The 26956-nt window shown below is 39.5% G+C and overlaps 1 protein-coding gene across 3 annotated transcripts in view; it reads right to left on the reverse strand.

Moving 5' to 3' along the window:
* Positions 1–945: 945 nt before the first annotated feature.
* Positions 946–26956, reverse strand: part of KAT2B (lysine acetyltransferase 2B) — a 106008-nt gene continuing 79997 nt past the window's right edge. For 2 of the 3 annotated variants that reach the window (XM_036898227.2, XM_036898229.2), the window contains exons 9-18: positions 25468–25604; positions 22946–23154; positions 21803–21929; positions 15749–15859; positions 13258–13401; positions 8254–8368; positions 6704–6740; positions 6403–6466; positions 6220–6304; positions 946–3013 (exon numbers count right to left, since the gene is read on the reverse strand). In XM_036898227.2, the coding sequence (XP_036754122.1) occupies positions 2820–3013; positions 6220–6304; positions 6403–6466; positions 6704–6740; positions 8254–8368; positions 13258–13401; positions 15749–15859; positions 21803–21929; positions 22946–23154; positions 25468–25604 (1223 nt within the window). In that variant the 3' untranslated portion in view covers positions 946–2819. The remainder of the gene's footprint in view (positions 3014–6219; positions 6305–6402; positions 6467–6703; positions 6741–8253; positions 8369–13257; positions 13402–15748; positions 15860–21802; positions 21930–22945; positions 23155–25467; positions 25605–26956) is intronic. The other variant, XM_036898228.2, reaches the window with a different exon arrangement.

Here is a 26956-nt window from a genome sequence, read left to right on the forward strand (position 1 = left end):
CACACACACACACATATATATAAACATATATGTATAGAGATTTCTGACTCTGGATATCATGGGTGAAATGGGAAGGAGACTTGCTATCCATTTTCCCCGTTCACCTTCCTGAGGACAGACATCCATCGTGCCCTGGCTGCTTCAGGGAGGGACGTCCCTAACTGGTGACTCAGGGTGCACAACTGGATGCAGAACTCTGCCCTCACCTGTGCCTCTTCAGAACTGGCCTACCTGCAGGAGCATGATGCTGTTGGCCATGCACTGGGCTCAATTTAAAAGGCTCTGCCCTTGGAGGGGGCAGTTGGCAGGGGTGCTGAGCTGCTGGTGAATGTGAGTCTAGCACATTCTGGGGTTCACCACCAGGAAGCCCATGTTCCACAGATATAAGCCACATTCCCTGGTATCCTTTTTGTTATTAATAAAGATATTTTGGCCACTATATACCTTACTCTTTGCCTTCTGAGTTGCTTCAGAATTCAGCAAGGAAGAGGAAAGCTCTCTGTCCCTCTCATAAACTGACAGAATACTTCGAGTGGCTTTAAAAGCTCATATGGGCAATGCTTAAAAATCAGCTCTATTTTTATCTGTCTCCTCATTCATCTACTTCATGGATGCTAAGTTGAAAAACTGGGGGAAAAAAAACCTTTGAATTTCTAAACCAATAACACTCCTTCCTCTTTAGCTGTTTTCTTTTTTCTTTGTTTAATGAGTGATAGTGGGCAAGATGCAGTGGACCACCGAGGAGACGTAGTAGGTGTCTCTCTGGAAACTCTCTCACCAATGGGCTGTGAATTAACTTGCCACAAATGAAGCAATTCTAAACACCTGCAACAGAATGCTTATGAGCTAAACATTAAGGATATAGGTGATGGTTATCAACCAAGTCATACACTTGCCCTGTTAAACTCAATCTGCTAGATGAAGAAAACACACCACCAGATTGAGAGCTTTTTAAAATATAATTTAAAACTATTTGTACCAGAACAATATATTAATTTTACAAATGTAAAATTTTATCAGCTGTTAAAGCATTTGCAAAAACCACACATCCTACTTCAGCTTTATTGCACAGTATCTATAAGAAAATATTAATTTTTAAATTAGAAAACATAAAAATGCTTTCAATATAGAAGAGACAATCTGATTTTAAAGACAATACTCTATAAGAATGTCTACCCAGAAAATAACAAACATTCACAGGATACCAAGCTGGACAGATGCTTCGGCAGATCCAGTACAAAGCACTGTTTAAAAGCCAGTCCAAGATACTTAATCCGAGCTGTATTATTGCTCTTCACAGAAGCCTAGATGCCACTCAAGATGGTTTCTTATACTTAAAAAAGCTGAGACATTTTTCAGTGTGAGCATTCTGAATATCCTCTCGTGTATTAAGATCAATATTTCCAACATAATAGCCACTTGTAGGTTTTTTTCCTTCATGCAGATGACCTCTGGCAACTGTTTTTAATGACTATTAAGTGATCATTGTAATTTATTTATGCTGATAGAAAACATCAAGTTAAATACACTTTTAAAACCTAGTCCTTTACAAAAATCAGTTTATAAATTTGTTATCATAAAAATTAGTGTCAAGACCATTAAGATGGTCTTCATTTGTTTTATATTAGTTGGTTCTCCCAGAGTCAGGATGGCAGATGTCCCACTTTTCTATGTAGTGTTAATAAGGAAATAAATCCAAGCACTAAGCTGGAATCCCAAGACAGGTTAAGAAGGCTGTGATGTGATGGATTTTAGTGGGCTATTACTGTGGGTCTACATACCAATGTAGGTGTTAAAATACTGACAGCAAATCTTGGTGGACATTTAATTCACCAGACACTGACAATAATCTGAAGATGCAAAAAGAAAAATGTTATATATACATTACCCATGGGGTTGTGGGTATCACAGAAAAGGAAAAAAATTTTATTATTTAGAACAAGGATTCACCAAATTTGCTACATATACAGATTATACATCTTTCCCTATTAAAGCAGGTTGATTCAATCTTAAGTGTTTTGAAAAGAATGCCTTTGTGGCCCAGGAAATTGCCTTTTGGAACTTATGACCTGCATAAGCAAAGTCAAATATAATATCACACATCTGTGTAGAGAAAATAATTATTAAAATAGTGGTTATGCACTTACAAGTTTGTTGCAGGTAGACAGAATTATCAAAAACCCAAGCGCTTATAAAAAAGTTTGCATTATTTAGAATTTCTTCTTTAGGAATCAAAGCAGTTGCTCTTCTGGAACTGCCATTTTTCAGAACTGCTCAAAGCACCTCATACTTGATGAGTGTTTTTAAAAATATATATTAAAAGTCTACAATGAGATATCAAACATCACATATTTCACCTTTTGTGGGCTTTTTTATGATGATCCTTTCCTTAAAGTCCTTCAGAATAAAATAAAAATAAACTCTCACATTTTATTAGAAAAAAAGGGACACATTCACTGTCTGAAAATTTTCTGCATTCCCCCGAATCTTGGTACTATGTGCAATTTCCTCATATACAAGTTTGGAGGAAACCCCTGATCATCTATTACTGAATACTCAGCTAATGCACATGCCATAGAAAATGGACATTAATAGTAGTAAATAGATTAAAATCTATTCCATAAAATAAAAATGTTCTATGACTTCAATTTAAATACATATCTGAAAAGCTAAGAGGAGGTTTGTTTGTTTTTCAAAAGTGCTAATTATTACATTTACAAGTAGTTTCAATACATTATGTCCAATTCTTTGTAAAACTAAACCACCTTGCTTTAGGCACACTGCTTGGTGAGTTTCTAAGACGCAGAGGGGGAAAAATATCACTTGTCAATTAATCCAGCTTCCTTAATTTTACTGAAGAAGAATTTCTCCAGGATATTGGCACATTTGTAGTATTCACTCTCAGGGGGGTTGTATTCTTTGCAATTGGTAAAGACTCGCTGTAAGTCTGCCATGAATAATTTCTTAGACACGTAGTACCTATTCTTGAGGCGTTCACTCATGGTTTTCAGATCTGCACAGGAAAAAAAATATTAGCAATCTTTGACTCCTTTGAAACACTAGCTGGCAAAAATGAGACTGGGAAAGAAATCTATGTCATCAGTTTAATTCCATTTTACCATCCCAGTGCCTTTGAGAGAAATGCATACGATCAAGAAAAACAGTTCTTAAATCGGATGTTCTTTCTTGTGTGAGGGTTTTCTTGTGTAGAGTCACAATATTTTAACATTGAAGGACCATTATAAATCATCTGGCCCGATATCCCATTCAGCACAAGGAAGCTAAATAGATTAGCAGCAATATATATATATATATATGTGTGTGTGTGTATATATATATATATATATATATATATATATATAAATGAACTAAGCACTGTTACTATTCATTACCAATCACACCGAAGAGGGGCTATCTACAAGGAGTAGAGCGGGTGAAACAGTTGTATTAAATCATTCCATTAGTTAAAACCATCAGACTGAACTTTGTTTCACTCAATTCACAGTTGTTTTGGTATTGCAGAGACAGAACTACAATAGAGAAATGGGTCATAAATACATCTGCAAATGCACCAGGGACCTTGCACATAAAGTGGTTCAAATGAATTTAGCTTAATGTCCGTCACTGAAATAAGAATGACAAACTTTACTTAATGACCTATACTCCAAAGCAAGGAAGCCTTGTAAGACTATAGTAAAAAGAATTTTCTCAATATATTCACTTGCTTTAAACTGTATTATTTTACAAAAGAAAACTCCTTCATCTAAACTTGTAAGAATACAAGGAGGCTTCTTCAGTCTTCACTCGTGGGACTGATAGAATGAAGTCCATTGCAGATTAGAATATGCTCATGTTTGTTTACTTATAGGTGCCTAGTGGTCCCTTAATCTGTTTCTTTCATAAAAAATCACTGAAGAAATACTTCTGACTAGCAATAACCTGAGTTCCTACTCTATTATCACATTTTCCAGAGGGAAAGAATCTAACAGCCAAATCCACTGCGATTATCATTTAGGAAAACAAATAGATTTATGTGGAACATCCCAAAATATGGAGAAATTTACTTGCATCAAAATCCTAAGTCTTCCATAAAAGACCAAATTAAAAATGGGAAATATCTGCTTTTCCCTATTTCCTTTGACTGCAGCCTATCTCGGTTAGAGGTATGTCATCAATTTTCTTTCTTTAATGGGAACACTTTGCAGGGGGAGAAAAATGGAAAAGTGTAAAGATACATACAAGGCTCGGCAAAGACCCCACTAAATGTTTCACCTGCATGTGACAAAGAGATGAAGATATCCTCTCATTTAGTGAAGAAAAGCTATGTAACTGTGCCTCTGGACGCAAAATTAAATGTTTACCTTCCTTCCACCTAAATGCCTACCTCTACGACATGCTGCCTGACATATACTTATAATGCTTTAGAAAAGGTGATCATACATCAGTGACAGCAAATATGGGGACCCCATTAAATTACTCTGTTTTCATTCCCACCACCAACTTGGGAATCCTGGGTAAAGAGGAAAACCCTGCTTCACAATCCCTGTGTGTTAAGAAGCCATTCTGGGCCCAGACTCCTCAGACATGTTCTGAATGCCATTCCCGAGATAAAACAGGTTAGATCCACTCATCTCATCTAGAGGAAAGAGTCTTTGAGGGCACAGGATAAAGAGAAGAAATGTCCTTAGAAAATCAAGAAGGTGGTAATGGGGATAAGGAGAATTAGTGATCTCTCAGTCTTGTCCTCAAAAACATGACCATCTTAGGAGCAAGACTATACATTTCCCTTTCTTACTTTTTTCTAAAGGTATCCCAAAGAAAACCCCACTCCACTACAGAGCACCATTTACTGTTTTAATTAACTTTGTCTAGAGCACACCCTAGCCCACCGCTGGTCTTGCTCAGTGGGGTCAGTCTTCCCCGCATGAGCGTTCAGCTGTGCATGTGAAGAGGAGAGGCTCACACCCTCTGAGGCAGCTCCAAGCCAGACACTCCCAGAAGGCAGGCTGTGAGTGGGCGGGTGGATGGGACCTGCTAGACCTACCTCTGAGGTCTCCAGAAAGCATGGGGACAGGGCCTGAAAGAGAATTATTCCTTGTCCTGGGGTCTCACAAAAGGAGTTGAGGTGGCCCGAGATGAGAACGTAAAGGTCAGTTAAGTTTGGAAATGGACAGAAAGGATTGTCACATATTTTCTTCAACATGGAAAACAGTGACACCCAAAGTACACTTCCACTCCCAGCTTAGACTCAGTCAGTCCACCCTCTGGGTTCCATGCATTGGAATCCACAGGAGCAAGGCAGAGAGAAAAGGGGAAGAATCATGGATGTACGTCCACTTCAAGGAGTGGAGACGATGGAAATCGTTATGGACTAAATACAGCATTCACGTGAGAATTACTGCTCTAGAAAACCTCAGCAAACTGCTCTGTTATCAGGGAACTAATGGTTCCCTGTCTTCCTTCCTCTCACATGCTGACACTTCGTAGCACCAGGAAGAGATCACAGGGAGAAAAGGGACAGAAGACACAGCCTCTCTCCCAACTGGCCACACAGCTGACTGAAAAAATGACCTTTCAGCATCTGCACAATGCCCAATTAGTTTAACCTGGGGAATCTCGACAGTCAATTAATCGTTCATTTTAGCATGGTGCAGACAGCAGCAAATTCCACAATTCTACTTTTCTAAAGGCATTTTTTGTTTGATTGAGGATTTGGGACAGCACTTTGGAGTATAAACAGTGACACTAGGAGTATCCATCAAAGTGCATGGAAAATCAAGAACTGCATTAAGTAGAATTTCTCCCCCAAAAGGACAACAGTCAATCTAACGTCTTCTGTATTGCCTTCAAAAATTCTCTGACAGACTCAAAATGTATGAAGAGGACAAACTGATGTTTTTCTCTTTGCAACCAGACAGGTAGACTATAAGCAAGGTCACGTGCAAACAGCTGGCTTCCTGTCTGGCGCTGTCTGCAGCCCCTCTCGGGCTCGGGCATCTGGCGTGGTAGGTGTGCATGCTGAGAGCCACAGAAGGCCTAACAAATGCGCCGCCGGCTGCGCCTTTCCCGTTCTGCTCTGACCACTGGTGCTCCAGGCCTCGCGCTGTCCCCCGCCCTCACACACCACCTACCCTACTGCAGGAGAGTACCAGTCAACCTCAGCACCATTTGCCCCCACACTGACATCCATCTATACTTAGAAAATGTTAATGGCATTACCCATGGGGAACCTTATAACTTCATAATATCCCGGAGCTTCTGTTCTCTTCACAGGTTCCATGAAGGGCCAAGCGCTTTGATGGCTCTTGGGTAAAGAAAAAAGTAAGGTATCTAATATGGAAATTCCATGTGGAAAATCATTTCAAAATATTTGCATGAGGCCAATGAAAAGCAAACACCCACCTTCACCTGCTGGAGGATGCTCTTGAGTGTGCTGTAAAGCTGGTCAGGGTCTTTGGGCTCTTTACTTGAAAGGAAAAGAATAAACATTGAGGAACAATGATTAGGTTCTTACCCTCTTGCCAGGTGATCCCGACTCCCTTTTTACAAAAACCTACAATTGGAAACATTCCAGAATTTTTTTATGAAAACTGAACCCCAACAAGTGTTGTGTGGGGAGTTACAATCAGTTTGCCTGGCTCCTCTAGGATGCTGGCAGGGGGAGCAGTGATGGCTACCAGTCCCTCTTGCCCAGCACACTTACCTTCTCTCTTTTCCACTCGGTTTCCAGCCTGTCTCTCCTATACGTCAACAAAATTAAACACTGAATGAGAATTGCTCTTGGTCAAGAGAGTAACATAATTAATATAATACTCATCAGAAATGCAATGAATTACAGCTGTGCCTTAGTAAAGTCTATTCCTGGGAAGAAACTGAAATGAATTGCAGTTAGCTACTTCCTACTCTAGCCAATGATATGAACATTCCCAGCACTGACAACATTTAGTGTTTTTAAAGGGGGAATACCAGCTTTTCAGAGGAAAGCATGACACATAAAGGTGTGCAGTACTGTGGGCATGGATGTACTTTAAATTCCGAATCACATTTTTGGCTAATCATCATGTGAAAGACTTCAGCTGAGCTGTTATTTTAGGTTAGAACAAGCTCTGTTCTGGTCTCTATTTTGTTTGGCAAAAGCCCTGCTTGTAATACAAATGGTTTAGGGCAGCAGAAAGAAAACACAACCTGGAGTCCAGTAGACCTGGAGTTGATGCCTCGCTCTCTCCCTGAAAACTATCGCATCCACGGTAAGTTATTTAGCCTCTTTGCCTCTACAGTTTATTCATCTATAGAACAGAACTCTAAATATTAGGTGATATTACCCCTTTTGAGATTAACTGATGTATATAGAAAACAAAACAAAAAACATAAGATTGCCTGGTACAAGGAGGCATTCAGTGATATGGCAGCTAATATGACCTTAACAGGGACAATACATGGAACTAAACTTTCTGGGTCTTTCAGGGAAAGTAAGAGATCCTGTAATAAAGAAATATCTCTTGCTCAAATAATGTACTTTTTTTTCTGTAGTATTTCATTTGTTTGGTTTTATTTTTTTTTTGGTTATTAAATCCTCAGTACCCTAGAAGATCTCTTAGATTTGAACTAATGACTTTTGATCTATAGAAACAGCTATTTTGTATAAATTAATTCAAAACAACTCACCTCTAACATACTCACAAATAAGAACCCTTGGAAAAACTACTTTAAAATAGGGAACTTGAAGCAAATTATATGCTTTCTAATCATCTTCTTAGACGTCTCGGGAAACTAATTTAGCCAAGCACAGATCTATGCAGGTTACAATCGTGACAGCCATGAGATGTGGTGCACACAGCAAGATGTTTGGAAAAGACTGGAAGCAGGCTGCTCCTAATTCTGACAGTTTCTGGCCATGTGCCACTGAAGGTTAAAGGACTTACCCATTCTGAGACTCAATTTCCCCATTTGCAAAAGTGGAATTCCCCTGCCTACAGATGGTACTAACCCAGCACTTCACTACAAATAGCAGGCTCTCAGTAAATGCTGGATTACTGACAGCTCTAACAAGAGGTCATCTAAGTTCCCTTTGATTTGTTTGCATTGGGAAGTATAACAGAAAAGCATTTGCTGCTTCTTAAAAGACTAAAAATAACACAAATGCAGACAGGCAGGGCAAAAAGCTTTCCGAATCACTGCACTCTGGTAACTGTTTCAAACATATCTCATGGCATTACCAAAAGATTTTGTTTTTAAAAGGAGAACTATACATACTAATTCCAGGAATGCTTTCTATTGGAATCTGTCGAACTCCATCTTTAAAACACGAAAGTCCAGGGTATACTTTTCGAATCTGGGCTTGTTTTCTTTCTATCAGCTTTTTAATGATCTGCAAAGCATAGAAAGAAAATGTGTTTAGTGACAGACATCCGTGGCTGCAGTCAAAGTCAGCCAACCTAAGGAGTTGTTTTCCTAAATAAAGTCTGTAGGTAACCAGAGGGGAGAAAAGGGAGAATGCTATTTAACAGCTAAGACATGAAAAACATCCTATGACACCATGCCTAAAGAGTGTCATGCACACACTGTCTTTGAATACTTTGCCCCTGGCCATCCAAAAACGCCAACATTGAGAGAACACTCTGCCCCAAGGGCCCATTGTCCTCTTTAGCATAAGAGCCAATTGTTTTGTCCTCCGTACAGTAGAGCAGCCGTGACCCAGCCACGCATCAGAACTTCACTTCCCAGGACCAGGACATACTGGAGAGCAGACAGGGCAGGACTCAAAAAGTCCCAGAAGCCTGGGAGGATGGCCTTGCTATTATTCAAATTTTTCAAGGCTGGAGACCCTGTGTGCACTGTTGGCATCAAAAAAAGCTGCTCCACGGAGGTAAGGCAAACACAAACTCCTGAGGTGGGCCAAGACCGACTGGGAATTCTGAGGTGTTCCTGTTGTAAAGCAACTCCTCCTGTGCTGAGGTGACTATTTCCTACAAGAGTGCCATTTTCCCTTCAAAAAAGAAGGAAAAAAGTCCCTCAAAAATCACCATCCTGAAATTGGCCATCTCAGGTGAATTTTGGAAAAGAAAAAAAAAAAACAGTAGCAGCCACGAGTAGAATTCATAAAGGGAAACAAGGTCTCATTCCTGACTGCTTCATATCAAACATCTCGCTGGAAAATGCTACGACAACAATACATAATCTTAACAATTAAACAAAGAAATTCATAAAATGAATGGAACTCGTTGCAAGTTGCAGTGCTCCAAAATCGTGCAACTATAGACTATCTACTGTTAAAAGAACATGGGGTGTGAACAGTTCCCAGGAATGTGTTGTTTTAATTTGTCTGATTTTTCCCAAACTATTCAAATTCAGTTAGACAATATCCATCATATTATTGATAAGTTTTCACAAATGCCTAGGGTACCTAACTGGTTTTCTTGGTTTCACTGGATATGGTTGGTAATTGTAGGTCTGCTTTTGTTATGTATCTGTATTCCTATTCTGTTAATGTGTGTGCGCAATTTAATTAGTAGTTTGTTAAAACCTATACATGCTTGTTACTCTACAAGAAGTTATGTCAAAGAAATAATCAATCTTCCCATGTTTTCTTCCGTCTGCTACTTCTATAGCTTTTCTTCTTTCTTCCTAATTACAACCCTTTAGTAGAATTCGTGCCTCATATTGAAAATTACCGAGTTATCATAATTCTTCCAAGTGGTAAAGATACCTCAAGACAAATGCTGGGCATAGAAGCCACAGGGCATAAATCTGCAAAGAAGTAAAAAGCTAACCTTTTCAAACAATATTGCTTCTCTCTCACTTAACAACTTTACATTTCCCTGTATGGCCCCGGAAGATGACTGGTTAGCCAGAGACGGGTAAGATTCCTCAAGGGAGGAACAACCTAAGACAGGCACAGTCACAGGGGGCCATCTGGTGAGAAATTGGGGATCAACAGAGTTGAGGCTTAGAACCTCACCCCCCCTGTTTTGAGAGAAATCTTCTGCATCCGTGGATGTTTTGTTGCCCTTGTCTAGCTTGGATTAATACTTTGTCTATAGGCACAGACCTGATCATCTACATTTGCCCTCTTACAACACTAAACTATGTTTTCTACCTTTATCTTGCATCTACCTACCACTTCAGCATTTTATTAAAAAAAAATAAGGGAGAAATGTGGGATTCACATATAAATCAAGTATAAAAATCAAATGAATAATCATATCTGACTTGATTGTTTATAGTTCATGATGCGTGATCAAAACCGAAAGTTTCTGTGATGACTGCCCTTGCACTGTTCACCATGTAAGAACTTATTCACTATGTAAGAACTTGTTCGTTATGCTTCAGAAGATTGGAGACTGTTGAGAATTAGGCTTGGGGTTGATTAATGATTGTGCATTGAGTCCCCTATACAGAATTTTATTGTTGTTAACAACCATTTGATCAATAAATATGAGAGATGTCCTCTTAAAAAAAAAATGAATGGGACTCGTAAAAGTATATTCCTGGCAAATCTAGTTCAGTGCTGTCCAGTAGAAATACAATGCAAGAAGACACTCATATGATTTAAAATTACCAGCAGCTGTATTTTTCTTTTGAGGGTAAAAAGGAACCGGTGAAATAGATTTTAATGATATATTGTTCCTGAATCCATAATGTCCAAAATACTATCTCTGCAGCATACAATCAATAGGAAAAATTGTAAGATAATTTACATTCTTTTACTCATACTATGTCTTCAAGATCAGAGTGTATTTTGCAGTCACAGCACATCTCAACTTCAAGGAGCCACAGACCAAGTGCTCAGCAGCCACGCGTGGGTAGTGGCTGCGACTTGGGAAGGGCAGCTCTAGAGGGATGCCATTCCTTCTCTGGAGAATGGACACGTTTTAATTTCTGCTCCAGTCCGATTTTCACCTCCCTAGAAAACATCTTCACTTCCCCACCATGTCATCATTTCTCTCTCCTCAAAGCCACCTCTCATTCCGTTGCTGTCAGTGCAGTCCTCCCAAACAGAAAATCTGGGACACTACTCATCGTTAATAATGTCCCTAAGTCTTAGTGTGTCTTCTGATGAAAACTCACATTGCTTTGCTTCACCCTTACTTTGCCTCTTACAAATTCAGTGCCTTCTATTCTCACACGTGGATTAAGATTTAGGACTTATCCCTACATCCCAGCCCGCAGGCACCTGCATGTACATACACACTCCTGCCTGCTCATTGCCCAGCGTGCTTTCCCCAATAGTGGCTTTCGTCACCCACACACCTGCAGTCCTAATTGTTCATGTGCCCATGAATCTACTTATATTGGACTCTCAAACTTGGCTTATGCTGATGGAACTTATGAGGTTGTCCAGTGCAAAACGCATCTCTTAAGAGGCCATCTCAGATGACGGTAAGCCCCTACGGATGCCCCTTTCCTTGGGGTCAACACCCACACAACAGTTCTGGGCTCCACCTGGGTTTCTTTCTCTACCTCCACTAACTGCAGCTACAACTTACTTGATTTTCATATGCTTTTAGGGGCTCAGAAAGTCCTCTGTACATTTACTGTTTGTGCCCATCAGTCCCTACCTTCCTCAAGAGGGTTTACAAAGGGGATAAATGATAGTTCTGAAAACCATCTGAATTCTGTGGAAGATACTCCGTGAATGCAAGTGTTTTATTACAGTGACTTCAGATCCCTTTTTAAAAAATTCAGGTTAACAGCTCCAAGCAGGCAGCATCCACTCACTGGCATGTGCTAGAGAAGGCTGGGCAAAGACAGGAGGAGGGAGGGGAGGCGGAGTGTGGAGGGAGCACGCTCTTCTAAAGAGTGGATGGCCTCGGTCAGCTCCGAGCTATGGCTCTGCCCTTTGTGCAGCAAGAGCCAACAGATCTGTGGTCCAGGAGCTTGTGGACCCTGCCCCGGACCCCTGCTCTCAGCCTGCAGGGTGGGGTGCACTGGAGGCCGCGGGGAGAGGGGGCTGAGCACCAGGAAGGCTCCAGTTGGCCGGTGGCCCCTGACGCTCAGCAACGAGCTGCTGAATCCGGACCTGCTCCTTCCGCCCGAAGAGAACAATGAAGAAGGCTAGCCCTTCAGAGAGAGACAGAGAGCAGCCTGCTGCGCTTTTATTAACTCCCCAAGTACCCTATTTGGAATCCTCTCTTGGGCTGACATCTCCCACCAAGAAACAACAAAGGTTTTTATTTTCTAATTTTAAAAAAGTCCTTTTGCTCACGTTCACGGGAAGCGAAAGAACTGGTCTAAGGAAAAGGACAATGCTTTCCGAGCACATGCTGCGAGGTGGCGCTGCCTTCGGAGCTCGAAGTCGGCGGTGTCCCTGACGCCTGACAAATAACTAAGCGCTGGAGTAAGTAGAAACCAGAAAGCAAAGCTAGTTTAAGACAGATGTCTTTTTTAGTTACTTGCTAGAAATAAAGGTACCAGAATGCACAACAGAGGCATGACATGGAATTGATCAGGATGACACAATGGCAAACTCCTCCCCGTTCTGAACTCCAGGGAGCAGGGGGGCAGGGGGAGATCCTGGGCGGGCCCCACACACAGCGTTCTTTGGAAATGGCCTCTGGGCACTCCCAGTGACGCTCTTTTTATGGTATTCTTTTCTGTTGGAGAGACGAATTAAAATTGCTGTGCAGTCAAATCTATCAAACTTTCCTGCTTCTCTATCAGTTCATGTGCATAAATAAAAGACTCCACCCCAAACCAGGTAGCAAGTCACTTAATACCGAAAGGGTAAGGCCTTTCTGAACTTGTAATGTAAAATGAGAGCTTAATACACACTAAGGTAAATGTCCATATTAGATGATGAACAATGGAAATTCAAGCTGGGGTGAGACAAGCTCAAAGGAGGAGCCGGAACACAGTTGACCTGGTTCAGTCTGTGTGTGTTGGGAGAGGGAGGTGGGTGATGGATGAAGACACCGCGCGAGAAGGTTAAAGTGTCTGCACTGGCCTTTGGAGAAGAGTTTAATGAAAGAAAGAGGTAAATTTGGGAAGGATGCTCGAGGCCAGAATGTAAAAGGCCTTGAAGGTGCAGTTTGTATTTGTCATCACATTTTACAAGTTTCATTTTTTACACCCATGTAACACGTGTTGGCCCTCATAGGAATCAAGGATACCTTCAAAGAAGCAGTAAGTAGCGAACCAATCACAGCAAACGGAGATGATGACACCCAGCAGCCCGCACACGCAGAGCCCAGGAAGACACGACTCACCCCAACGAAGATGGACCTGTGCAGAAGGAACACGAGCCAGCCGCACACTCACCTCCTTCTGCTTCTTAATGATGACAGAAAACTCTGTGTATGGGATCCGTGGATTCAGCTCACATCCCATTAAAGTGGCTCCTTCATAATCCTTGATGTAGCCAACGTATTTGGTCTTAGGTATTTTAATTTCTTTGGAGAAACCCTGCAAAAAGTAGGTAACTGCATTCACATGGGCACTGTGCATCAAATACCTATTGAGTGCGAACTATGTGCTAGGCACCAAGATTTGCTTCTTCTAAGTTCTCATATTATTCTGGGAAGCATTAGTGTGAAACCCTGTCATTAAGTTCAAAAACATCAAAAATCAAACTGTGTAAATAGGAACCAAGCACAACACAAAAAAATAATCCTAGTAAAGCACAAATAACACTAAAGAGTTTTTAACAGAAACAGTTTTTAAGTAAAAATAGATTTAACTTTGCATTAAATTGTGCAATTATTCCTAAAGTGGAGTGGGGGGTCCCAGGATTCTCAACAAAAAGATAGCTAACATTGATCTAAATTCTGAAAGAGAAGCTCTTCAAAAAATAGAGCAATCAGAACTTTGATGTTGAGGAAATGAAACCCATGCTTTATAGGCAAAAATCCTGCAGACTGTCACAGTGTGTGGGTGTTTCAGTGACATTAATGCTTTGCAACATATTCAATTACATACTTTAATCTATAGTAACACAAGGCTACAGGGTATATGTTCATATATTTATAATATAAACACAATTTTTCTTACAGTGTCTATTTTACTTCTTTGCAGAAAATTACTTGGACTTCAGAATTATTCCTAGCAGTTTCCTGCTTCCACTTTCAGTCAAAAAAAAAAAATTGCTTATTTTCCAAGCAATTATTACCATGATCTTCAGCAAGGACAACAGACAGCACTTTAAGAACCCATGGCTGAGATTTCTTGTTTTGCAACGTAGTTACAGCCTAGGAAAGCTGACACTCAAACCTTCAGTAAAACCACCCCACTGAGTTCTCCCAAGTGAGTTTTGTTATAAAAGTCACAAATACATCTCAAGAATGAGAAGGAAATAAACAGGAGATTAATTATCTGACATCAGAGTAAGGAAAGCATTCTAGTCATATAAGACATAGAAAAAGAATTTAATAGATTTTATGTAATAAAATCTTTAAAATTCTGTACATTAAAAACAAAACCCAAAGCAATGTTCAAACAAATGACAAATGGGGGAATAAATCATAAAATAAAAGGTTAATATCCTTACATACAGAGAGTTCTCATAAATCAAAGTAAAAATAAATATTTTAATAGAAGGCAAAAATACAATGAATTGGCAATTCAAAAAAAAATACAAAAATTCCTTGTCAATGAACAAGGAAAAGTAAGGCAAGCCTCATAATGATCAAATAAATGCAAACATACACAATTTGTTACCTAGGAAAGAAGTGAAAGTACATTTTTCAATGATCAAATCCTTTCCTGAGCCCCCTTACATACTGCTGACAAGTTACAGCATTTGGCAGTGCATAATCTTAAGTGTGTCTGGAAGCAATTTTACTTCTAGATACTTATTCTAAGCAAATTACCATAGATGAGGGCAACACTCACACTCACACACATACACTCACACACAAAAACCCCTAATGTTCCCCAAATGTGGTGTATTATATGACAGAATTTCAGAGAGCCACCAAAAAAATAGTAAGAATACAGTTAAGTGAAAAAGTCAAGTAATTAAATTACATGCAGTATGAGCCAATTTTTATTTATACACACACACACACACACACACACACACACACACACACGAATACAAGGAAAAAAATATTAGAAGGGTATATACCAAACATTAACAGTAAAGTTCTCCAAGTGATAGAATTATAAGTAATTTTTCTTCTCTTCTTTCTGCTTTACTACATTTTCTGAAATTTGACAATAACTATACATGACTTTTGTAGGCAGAAAAGAAAACAAAAATTTAAGAATTAAAAAGGACTATTAAAAACATACACAACTAAAGAATAATCCTCAAAACACAGGGCTGAAACTGCTAGGAGAGGACCAAGATGGCAGCCATGCTTTGCACCTGTCTATGCTGTAGACTAGGACTCTTTGGAACCCCTTATAAGCTTCAGAATTTCCTCTGTGTTGTGTTATATAAATGGAAACCTTCCAAGGACTGCATCTATTTCACTCAATCCTGGAGAACTCTACTCACCCAGCACTGGGAATTTCACCTTAGCCTGGAGATAACATATTTTTAAATAGTCAGAATGCAACATTGTATTTCACTTATAGATGATATTCATTCATTCATTCAACAAGTGTTAATTTAGTTCTTATTTTGTGCTGGTCATATCTACTCTAGTCTCAAGCTGACTCCTAGCTTAAGGTTTACAAAATAAATGTACATCCTCCTTATAAGCAGAAAATTCTGGGTAGGTGGAGCAGGGGGGTACTTATATGGATGAAGTTACCTGAGTGTATAGTAAGAAAATGACAGAACAGTGTTGTACTGTGAACAACCTACCTGTTTCTTGAAATACCCAATTGCATATTCATCTGCATATGTGAGAAAGTTCAGGATGTCGTGTTTTATGTGATATTCTTTCAGATGATTCATCAGGTGTGTTCCATAGCCCTGTGTGAAGTTAGTATACAGATGTATGTTAGCTTCTAGAAGAAAGACATTCCTACAGATTATCTGGGACATGTTGGCAAAGTTAGGAATTGGCACTTTGATATTTTTTATCAGCGTAATATTAACATCCTTTCTTGCATTTCTGGACTTTGAAAATGGGCTACAAAATTCTATAATTCAAAATCCTTGAATCAAGATACAATCATCATGTGAAAATACAAGTTTCTGGTTCTTTGAAAATAACATACCAAGGTTACACGCTGCTACTTCAACCCTAAGGATTCCCCTCTGAATATTAATAAAGAAGTTTGAGAAGCAAATAGTATGATTTCTGCTTATTTTTAAAGTTTCTATGAGCCTGTTATGAAAAGAGCAATGTAAATAGAAAATCCTAGACTCTACTAGAATATTAACTAATCCAAGTGTTTCCTGTGTATTAGACATCAGCATCCTTCTAAAGAAATATATCATCACATATGTAGAATTTCCAACTTGATCATATCAGACCTTCCCAAGCAAGCTCTTGGAAGCCCAGCATCTCTGCGCAAGCCAGAAGACGGCTGAACCAGAAATAGTGAACAATGTTGAATACACTACAAATGAAAAAGCAATGTAGAAAGCTTAGAGGAAATCTATAAATTTAAAGTGACTGTTTTAGACCCTCATAAAAAGAGGTGAAAGTAAATCCAAGCACCCTGACACAAACCTCTTCACATGAATATTTTAGCATTTGGTGGCCCACCTTCCCAAGAACTCTAATATGCTTACAGGTATGATCTCATGGAACTGTACCTCAAGGGCAGAAGGCTCTTTAGAAGTCATTTGGTCTGACTCTACCCCATGTGAGGCTAGAAGTCTCTTGCCATTTATCCTGAAAAGGTGGGCTGCTGGAAACCTCCAGTGTAAGGCGATCACCGGTCCATAGCCAATTCATTTGCAGGCACTCTTGTGGTTGGCTAAGTTCTTCCTAATGTTCACCTGCGATCTGACTCCTTGCTCTTTCTACTTATTGGCCTTAGTTCTTCTCCAAGAGGGGAACAAAGACTTGTTCCTGCTTTCAGCAACTCTTCAAGCCCTTGAACATTACACTCTCATTCACGTCCGTCCCCACCTCCCAAGTCACAGGGCCTTCAGTCGCGTCTCACGGGGCATGATGCTCATCAGTTAAATCACTATTTTCAAGGCTCTCCCCTTAACCCAAAGCTCTTCTAAAGCATGGACCCCAGGACCAAGCATAATAATCATCAGGGGATGGTCTGTCCAGTAAACAGGAAAACAGTATTAACAGCTCCCTCTTCTGAAAATTATCCTTCCATTCATGCTGCCCAAGGACATTTTAGCTTTTCCCAAACATACCACAATACTGACATATTGTGAGTCTCAACAAAACGTGGATAAAAAAAAATGAAATCTCTCTCTTCATGATAGTAAAATGGGGAAGATAAACATATAAACACATGACAGTACGGAGCTGTGCTGTTCTATACGGTAGCTACTAGTCACATGAGGCTTTTTAGCAACTAGAATGTGGCTAGTCCAAATGGTAACATACTACAGTGTAAAATACACACCAGGAAAAAAATATGTCATTAATAACACTTTATACTTATTACACAATAAAGTGACAATATTTTAGACATGTTAGGTTAAATAAAAAGTATCAGATTTCTTCTTTTTTTAACTTTTCTTAATATGTAAAAAGTAAGAGATTTTTGTATTTTTTTAAATCTGATGGAGATTTAAAAATTACAGATGTGACTTGCATTGGAGGCACACAACATGTTTCTACTGTGCAGCACTGACACAGAGCGATGTATTTGTACCTATAACAGAAAAATTTGGCTGTAAGATATTTAAGGGATAGAAGAATGTAAGAAGGAAAAGATGTTTAAGTTAGGCCTCAAAAGAGTTTGTCAAATGGAAAACAAGGTTAAGAAGATGGACTGGAAATTTAAGTGGAAGGAAAAATAAACCTACACATAAGTATTATAAAAACATGTAAGAAAGTGGGTTGATACCCTAGGAGTACAAAAAGTCTTCTTAAAGAAAATGTGAAATGCAAATGCATTAAGGAAAAAAGATTATTAAGTAGACTACTTTGAATTTTAAAGCTTCTTAAAGATATCATAAGCAATTTAAGATACATACATCCAAGTAAAGACAAATTGGGAGGGTATAGTTGTAACATGTATTATAAATATTTAATTTCAAAAATACATAAATACCTTCTATGGGATCAATACCAAAAATGAGATAGCCTAAAAGGACAATTGTCAAGGGACAAGAACAAGCAATAAATATGAGCAACCAATATAAAAAAGGCATTTGGCCTCAGTGGTAGTCAGAGCATTCCATCAGTAGAGGCACTATTTCATTCAACAGTATGCAAGCATCTTTAAGGTTGATGGTACCCAGTGCCAGTAAGGATACAGGAAGTGGTACTCTCCCAGGCCACTGGTAAAAATGTGACTTGGTTACAACCCCACTGAAAAGGGCAATCTGGAAATAATTTTTAAAACTTATAATGGCCATATTCAGTGACACAGCAATTCTAATTTGCAGTGTCTAGAAAAATGTATCTGGACAGAGTACTATTTCAAATACATATAAATGTCTTCAACAGGAAATGATTAGAGGACAAAATGCTAAACAAAAAAAATAAAATAGGTCTGTGTCGGCCCTAACAGAGACTTTGGCAAGGATGGAAATGTTCTTTATCTATGTTACCCAATAAGGCTGCCATGAGTTACATGTGGTTATTGAGTACTTGAGTGACGGAGAAAGTGAATTTTAAATGATTGAAATATAAATTTAACCACATATAAACTGGGAGATCCTTAAGATATAACAGGAAGTTTTTTTTAATTACGTACAGTATGAATTCTATTTATGTAAACAGCAAAACACATGGTCACCCTCTTATACACAGGTACATTTCCAAGTATATAATCAGTAGAAAAGCCCCTAGAGGGAAGCTTTCCAAACTGACAACAGAAGGATGGCAGGGGAAGAGGAAGTAGGACTTTTGCTTTATCTGAAAATCTATCTGTATACGACTTATGTAATTTAAAATTATTTTTAGAGAAAAATGAAAAAAACACTGAAGAAAAGGGTTGTCTTGTTGGAGGGAACTGCATGTGCATAAGAATAATGTCCAGGGATTGGTAAGAAATGCTTCTAATGAAATTCACTTTGACATAGATGTTGTTAATGGAAGACAACGAGGCTTTTGTTGTATATGCCACCTTGTAAGAAGTTAACAGGACTGCAAATTTTTTCCCCTTCACCTACAAGCCAGTGACTTTACTCATGAAGAACAACATTGGTTCTTTTGTAAATAGCTTCTCAAAACCTGCATAAGATATTTTTCATCAATGGCCACTAATTTATAACCTCTCTGAAGAAATTTTCCAGATTCCAAATGCTTTCATGTAGGGGCTGTGTCTTTTAACCTGAATCTTCTCTCTGACTGGCAGGAGTAGCTTAAATATTTCCTTGGTTAAAGAGGCATTAATAAAATTAAGCTATTATATGAAATGTTTAGATTTTCACCCTGAACTATCTCCCTTATTTGTAGTCTTTATTTTTAGCTGTTACCAAAAGGATCCTTTTCCAAATCCATCTGGTAACTTCCATGTTTATTTAAATATTTCCTATGGTAAATAATTTTTAGCTAAGTAAGCTTAAAGTTGCATGCAATATCCAATCCAAATAGTTCTTAAACGACAAGATATTCTGAAACCAAGTGAGGAGCTTCTAGTAAATTCACATGTTATCTTGTGTGTGCTTTGAGTAAGATAAATTCACATACAAATCTTATTTAAAGCACTCACAGGAATTTAAATGTGAGCTCGATTCTCTGAAATGAGTGGCTACAAATGTTAAAGTATCATTTAGCCAAGATTTTCAATATATAAAGTAAAAATTTTAAACCTTATAAACTTGCTGTTTTGACAGAAAGCGCTCCCAGCACTAGCAGACTCACCCATTCTATTCTGTTTTGAAAGACTAACCTTCATTTTTTAAAACTATAGTTTCAAGTCACTTACAAGAAGTGGCTTCTTTTTGAGTTCTTCCTCAGTAGTTTTCAATCTTTGGCCACCTTCCTTCAATTCTTTAGAAAATTACATGGTTTGGAAAAAAAATTAACTGTCCTTCTGGGAAGTAATAAGACAAAGCATCCAATTCATATTAAATACCTTTAGTTTCCCTCTGGTATCCCTAAAAGTATCCAAGGCAACCTTAATCAACCTTTCCAAACAAGGGGCTTGGTGTAGCTTTCTTTGAAAACAAAAATTATGCAATCTTTTTCTGAAATTATAAACCGAGGGCCTGTTTTCCAGCTCCTCTCCCTATGACAAGCCAAACAAAATTTTGCTTTTAAGTAAGTCCCTAAACTCTGGACACTTGGAATAGACTCTCACTTTGCCAGGGATAAATAAAATAAGAGACAAGAACAGCACCATCTAAGGACATCCTGTTGGAATTCTTGGGCAAATAGCAAATATTTGGACCCTCACCATCCCCAGTCACGATGGCCAATGTAGTGAACTGTGTTTGCCCTTTGATACACTCTACTAGGAGTCAAAGACAAAAGGCTCCATCTGTGCTTTGTGAGAATAAGTCACAGCAGCTATAACTGGCACTGTGACTTGAGTAAAGCTGTTAATGAAAGTAACAGACCCACAGGGCTGGCTGTAGCCTTCAAGCAGAGAATGATTCCTTCCAGTGACTTATTTTCAGTTTTTTTTTAATGTCATTGCTTCTTTGTAGCTGAGGAAAGCAACAACGTCCTTAGATATGCACTGCCAGTAGAGCGGCCATTGGCCACACGTGCACAGTGGGCACTGAAATGTGGCTAGTGCAAGTGGACATTTGCTGTAAGGGGAAAATACACACTTGGCTTCAGAGACTGACTGCAAAACCATGTAAAATATCTCAGTAATTCTTTGTGACATTGAGTACCTGTTGCAAAAACAACACTTTGGATATACTGGGTAAAATAAAATGTACTTAAAAAATTAATTTTTTCTTATTTCCACTTGTTATTGTTATTTTAATGTAGCTACTAGAAAACTTAATATCACCTATGTGGCTCCCATTTTCACACCCCATCATATTGCACTGGACAATGTAGCTTAGACATTCCAGTAATTTTCTTAGTAGTCATCTAATCCTGAGCTACTTCTCTTTCCACTATTTGCTGTATTTTTGCATGATATTCTTTAGGGTCCCAAATATACCAAATGAATCATTTAAGGACATGTCCTTGTTCCATTCTCCTAACAGTAGCAGAATAAAACACAGAGGTCTTTCTGCCAACTGAGAGGCTAGTTAATTCTAGTCAGACCGCGATACCAACTGCATTATCAAAAAACAGCCTAGTTCCCAGGGAGGAAGGGACCAGTGCTGAGGACATACCCCTCAGAAACCCCACATTCCAAACCCTGCATGAATACTTCTGAAACTGAGCCATTAAATTTATTCAAAATGTTTATGACTTCTCTTTCGCAAGGGGCAAGGTCATCTTTCCTAAGAGTAAGTCACCTAAATCATTTTCCTGATCCATATCCCACCACGTCCTTTCAGGTGTTCAGTGGCACCAGCTGTGTGTGTGTGTAAAGTCACAACGGACACTGAGATTCACTGTCAAATATCTGCTCACTAGCCTTAGGCTATACTTGAGTTGCATCTGGGGCTGCGTGGTGTCCTTGCACTCCGAGGTCCAGTGAAACCCTGGCAGAACCTGACCTGTTGGTATGTGGGGCCACTGACTCTCCTCGCACGCAACATACACTCGCAGTGAGAGGACTTTTCTCAGAGTGTCCTGAACTCCAATTCAAACCTGCTCTGCACAGGGCACAGACAGCCCGTCCCAAACTCTGAAGCTTTGGGCAGAAGCACCACATTCTGCTTTTCTTCTAGACCTTGGGTCACCCTTACCTTGACTTGTTCATTTGAGGTTACAGCACAGAAAACAATCTCTGTAAATCCTTGGGATGGGAACATACGGAAACAGATGCCACCAATAACACGGCCGTCTTTAATTAAAGCAAGGGTTTTGTGTTTCCTGAAAGAATAAAATTGTGTCAAAGTTTTACCTATTTGGCTTTATAAATACACTTTTTGGGGAGCTCCTTATTAACCAAGAAGGAAAGTGGGTGGGGTGGGGGGCGCTTCTTAAGTTTCTAGGGAAACTGCCTTTATTTAGCCGCTACCTCGCTGGGCAGTTCTTTACTGTGGACTGTTAGAGCAAGCTTGCTTGCCCAAGACTTCATCGGAGTTTTCACCAGAACAAAATGCCAGCCACCGAGTAGGTGGTTTACAATAGAGTGCGTGTGGAGGGGCTCAGTGGCCCTGAAGAGAGGGTACCCCCAAAGCCAAGGATCCCAGGGTGGGGGCTCTGGGGAGAGCACAGAGTCAATGGACAAACATGGCATATGTTTCTGAAGACTTTAGTCTCACTCAAAAGCATTACAGAAACATGGAAAAGACAACAAAATCCACATGGACAATTGGCCAAAACCTGTACTACAGAGTCGTGTCAGAACTTCTTTTTGTCTTAAATGTCACTCTGAATTGTCTCTTGCATAAGTGACAGTCCACAAAGTCTGTTGGGCTGTAGATGTTAAAATACTTTCAATTAGAGATGTTTAGTTTGGGTTATTTTTTTAAAAAGCAATGGATTTTCAAAGTTAACTTGTTTGCTATCCCAATAATTCTCCCAGCGCTACAAACCCAGGCACAATGGTACTTAGTTACAATACCAAAATCAAGAGTATTTTGACAGGAAAACATGGGACATCTTAGCATTTCTATTCTTTCATTGCTGTGATGAATGAAGCACAGGATAGTCACCAGAAACTTAAAATCTAAAGTTTCATTATGATTAACAAAAACATTTATGAATTGTTGAGAAGTGAATCTCACTGCTTTCAGCCACGACCATCACTGTGAGGTACCCTGAATCCTCGGTGTGACAAGGGGGAGCAGGCCTCAGGGGTGACGGTGGCCGACTCTCACTCTCTGAGGCGTTTCTCTTTTATTTAGAAGGAAATAAGGGAGAGGGAGGAACACAGGACTCACGGGTCAAAGACGAGCCGCGTGATGTACTCCTTCGGCATCCGGGGCAGCTGGTGAGAGAACACGTTCTGCAGACCGACCAGCCACATCAGAATCTTCTTGTTGGGCTTCTGGTTCAGGGAATTGCCCACCACGTGGAATTCGATCACACCCCTGCGCTCTTCCAGCCTTGCTGCCTCATCCCTGGCCGAATGAGCTGACAGTAAATTGGTCTGGGATGCAAGAGACAGGAAAAAATTACACAGAGCTCTTCCCTTAAAACGATGGGCACAGGACACACCGATGTGTGTCTTCTTTATTCTAATAGAACACACATTTGTGGATTTTCAGAGTCCCAAACAACACACACAAGTTATGAAAACAAAAGAGAAAGGGCAAGTAAAGCAGCATTTTGAGAGGTCAGAGAATTATACATGTTCGTGGGTATCTGGTGTAGATAAGGAGTCACCAAACTTTTCTGTTAAGGGCCAGACAGTAGCTATTTTAGACTTGGCAAATCACAAGGTCTTTGTGGCAGCTAGTCAACGCCGTCGTAGTGGAAGCAGCCCGAGACAAAACATAAATGAATGGGAGTGCTAGGGTCCCAACAAAACTTTATTTTAAAAGTGGGAGAGCAGACTGGATTTAGCGTATGGGTTATAGTTTGCCAACCCCTGGTTTAGAGGAACCCAACTGGCTGAGCTCCGCAGGACCCTCAGGACAATGGCTGCCAAGTCCTCGTCACCGGCCCACAGTGGCGGTCACATGCACACCATTAGCACTGCTCTACAGAGGACAGTTCCCTTTCCAGTGACCTGCCTGGTGAGCTACTCTCAGTCGTAGCTGGCAGCCTGCCTTGGGCCAGCACTTTCTGCTCCCCATTCTCCTTAATCCATCCAGTGGCATGCAAGTCAATGTTCATCAAAGAGCTCGGCGGGAGGAAAAGCCCTAATTGGTAACACTTGTCATTTGATTGGCCTACAGCCAGCTGACCGGGTGCCCAGGTGCTCCTGTGGCCAGTCTCCAGCTACCAACATATTTAACAACCAGCTCACAAAATGCCTGAAAATTTAACAACTGCCTTGCACACTCCAGCACAAGCCAACTCCACTCCACCTCAAATCCACCCAACAAACTTGGAAATGTGTGATTGCACCCACATTTTGCAGCTGAAAAAACTGAGCTATGCTCATCTGTGAAGTAACTAAATCCCTGACAGACAAGTATACAAAAGTTACTACGGTCCTAAGTCCCCCAGCACTGGATCTCTAGAAGGAAACGGAAAGACAATTTTGTAATGAGATCTTTCTCTCACAACTTTCCAGTTCGCTGAGTTACTCTCAATGTAACATAAATACTTAAAGAAACATGACAAATTAAACACTGATAGTTTAATCTAGCAGAACCACACTAAAAAAAATTTAGAAATGTTTTGCAAAATAATCTCCAAGCTATTTCTTCATGTCTCAAAAGCTGTCAGAAATGTCTTAAGCTGCCATGACCCTGGATGTGACGCAAAAGATGACAGCAGTACTTTTACCCAAAATGCTTTACTTGAATCTAAACATGAGTAAACAAATATCCCAGTACCCACTATGCAAAACGAGGGACCAGTGCTAGTGACTAGTGACCCTTCAACAATGGCACTGTCAGAAAAGACCAAAAAGGGCTGGGAATTGTTCTAGATTATAGGAGAAAAGAGATGAAAAAAGAAGAACAAAATACAATAGAATGACCTCTGACTGATCCTTCAACAACAGGAACAATGTTATAAAGGCTATCATCTGGATATACGGGGAATTTGGCAATGGGCTATATATTAGTCCAGGGTCAACACACTTTTCTATAAAGGGCTAGATAATATTTTAGGCTGTGGGTCATACATCCCGTCTTAATCCTTCAAATCTGCTCTGTAATGCAAGGCAGACGTAGACAACGTGCTTCAATAAAATTTTATTTACAAAAACAACCAGTGGGCCAGATTTGGCAAGCACACTGTAGTTTGCCAACCCATACATTAGACAATATTGTCACCTTGCTAAACTTTCAGACAATGGTAACTACATTGTGGTAATGAAAACAATAGTCTTAGAGTCTTAGAAGAGACAGGCAAATATAGTTAGGGTGAAGGGTTACGACATCTTTTTTTAATTCTAAAATGGTTCCAAACAGTTGATAGGATAGACAAGGTGAATGTGCCAAGTTGACAACTGTTTAATCTAAATAGAAAATCTAAATTGTTATCCTGGAATTTTTGCAGCGATTTATGAAGGTTTAAGTGCTTCACTGTGAGAAACTGTGTGAGGAGGAATGTCTTCGTGTGTGAGATTATTAGTACACGTCCCTGTGATGTGACACTCATCAAGGGGACACCTCTCCTCTAGCTTTTCTTGCCCGCCCCACCCTGACCACCAAGTTAAACGCACACCAGGTGGCAGAGCACACTCTCTCTCAGCGATACCATCCCCCAGCCCCATTTCTGACAGCTGGAGGGTGTAGGAGCAGAAGGGGGTCTATAAGTGACTGCCCCAGTTTACCCTGCTGACCTCTGGTCCAAGCATCGCTGCAGGATCTGTGATGGTAGACATGACCTCATTGATCAATTCCATTGGAATATCCCCCATAACTCGGGGTTTCTTGGCCTCCTCCAAAACATGAGAGTCATTCATTTTCCTCTTTTCTCCTATAATGATCAAAATGAAAGGGCAAACGGTGGTTGATTTTTAAACACAAAGCAGATAATACATGCCAACTCATCCAACAGCTTTTCTAGTAACCCTGATGGGTATGGAAATGAACTCTCCATTTGCCCAGGGAGAGGGTCAGCAGAAGGTGGGAAAGGGCAGGGAGGAGGTCACAATAACTGTCAGCCAGAGACCCATCCATTTCTATTTTCTATGAAAATTCTTAAGTGTGATACGTGAGTTATAAGGCACACGTTTCTTCATTTGCAAATCTAAGAGGTAGTTATTAATCTCTAATTCAGTCCCTTTGTGATCAGAGAACATGGTCCATTTGACACCAAAATGTCAAAATTACTGAAACTTGCTTTTTGCCTAAAATAAGACCAATTATTTGTAAATGTGCAGTGTCCTCTTGGAAAGAACATGTATTTTCTGATTTTTAGGAGTAATGATCTCTACTGTGGCCATTAGATTAAACTTATTGATCATATTTTTAGGGCTTCTATATCCTTACTGCTGGTTTTGTCTGCTTGATCCATGAATGACTCAGAGATGTTTCTTTAAGTTTTCAACTGTTGGTTCATTTATTTGTCCTTGTATTTATGTTATTTCTCTTTCATATATGTAGGTGAATATATATGTATGTATGTATATTATGTGCATATATGTTTATATATATATATTTGAAATATACTAGTCAACTATCTTATTTTGATGGTAAATTTAATATTTCACTATGAAATGACCCTCTTTACCTCTCACAATGCTTTTTAGCCTTAAAAAGAGGCCTCACAAAGTGAGCAAAGTCATTCTCACCATGTCACATGCTGGGTTGGCCAGGGGAAGGCAAGGACTTTCTTCATTTTCCCCCTTAGGTCACACAGTGGCTTTTGTCCTTTCTACTATTATTCTCAGTTTTTCTTTCTTCTCATCAGAGCATATATTTATTCTTACAATTAAAATTTTTAATTTTCTAGATGTTCAAATCTAATTTATTCCTCAGGTGTAAATTCTACTAAACATGTTTCCATAGAGCATTCTCACTGTCTTTAGTTAAAAAGGAGCAGAGCAATGGAACATATCTTGTTCATATAAGATACTTCCGTAAATATTATGTGTTTCTTACTAAACTGCCTTTGTTGAGTTCTTCTGTTTTCACAAGTCTCAATTTGCTATTGTTATCGAAGGTGAGTGTTATTTTCAGTCATTTAACTAACAAGGCTTCAAATTCCATGACTCCCCGAGAACAATGCTGTGAAATATTCATTTTGTAGCTGAGGTTTATACCAAATATGCCCCAAACTTGATAGACTCCTAGGAATGTTATGGTAAGAGAGTATCTGATGTTGCA

The sequence above is a fragment of the Manis pentadactyla genome, chromosome 14 (assembly GCF_030020395.1).
Source record: "Manis pentadactyla isolate mManPen7 chromosome 14, mManPen7.hap1, whole genome shotgun sequence".
In the NCBI taxonomy this organism is placed as follows: Eukaryota; Metazoa; Chordata; class Mammalia; order Pholidota; family Manidae; genus Manis; species Manis pentadactyla.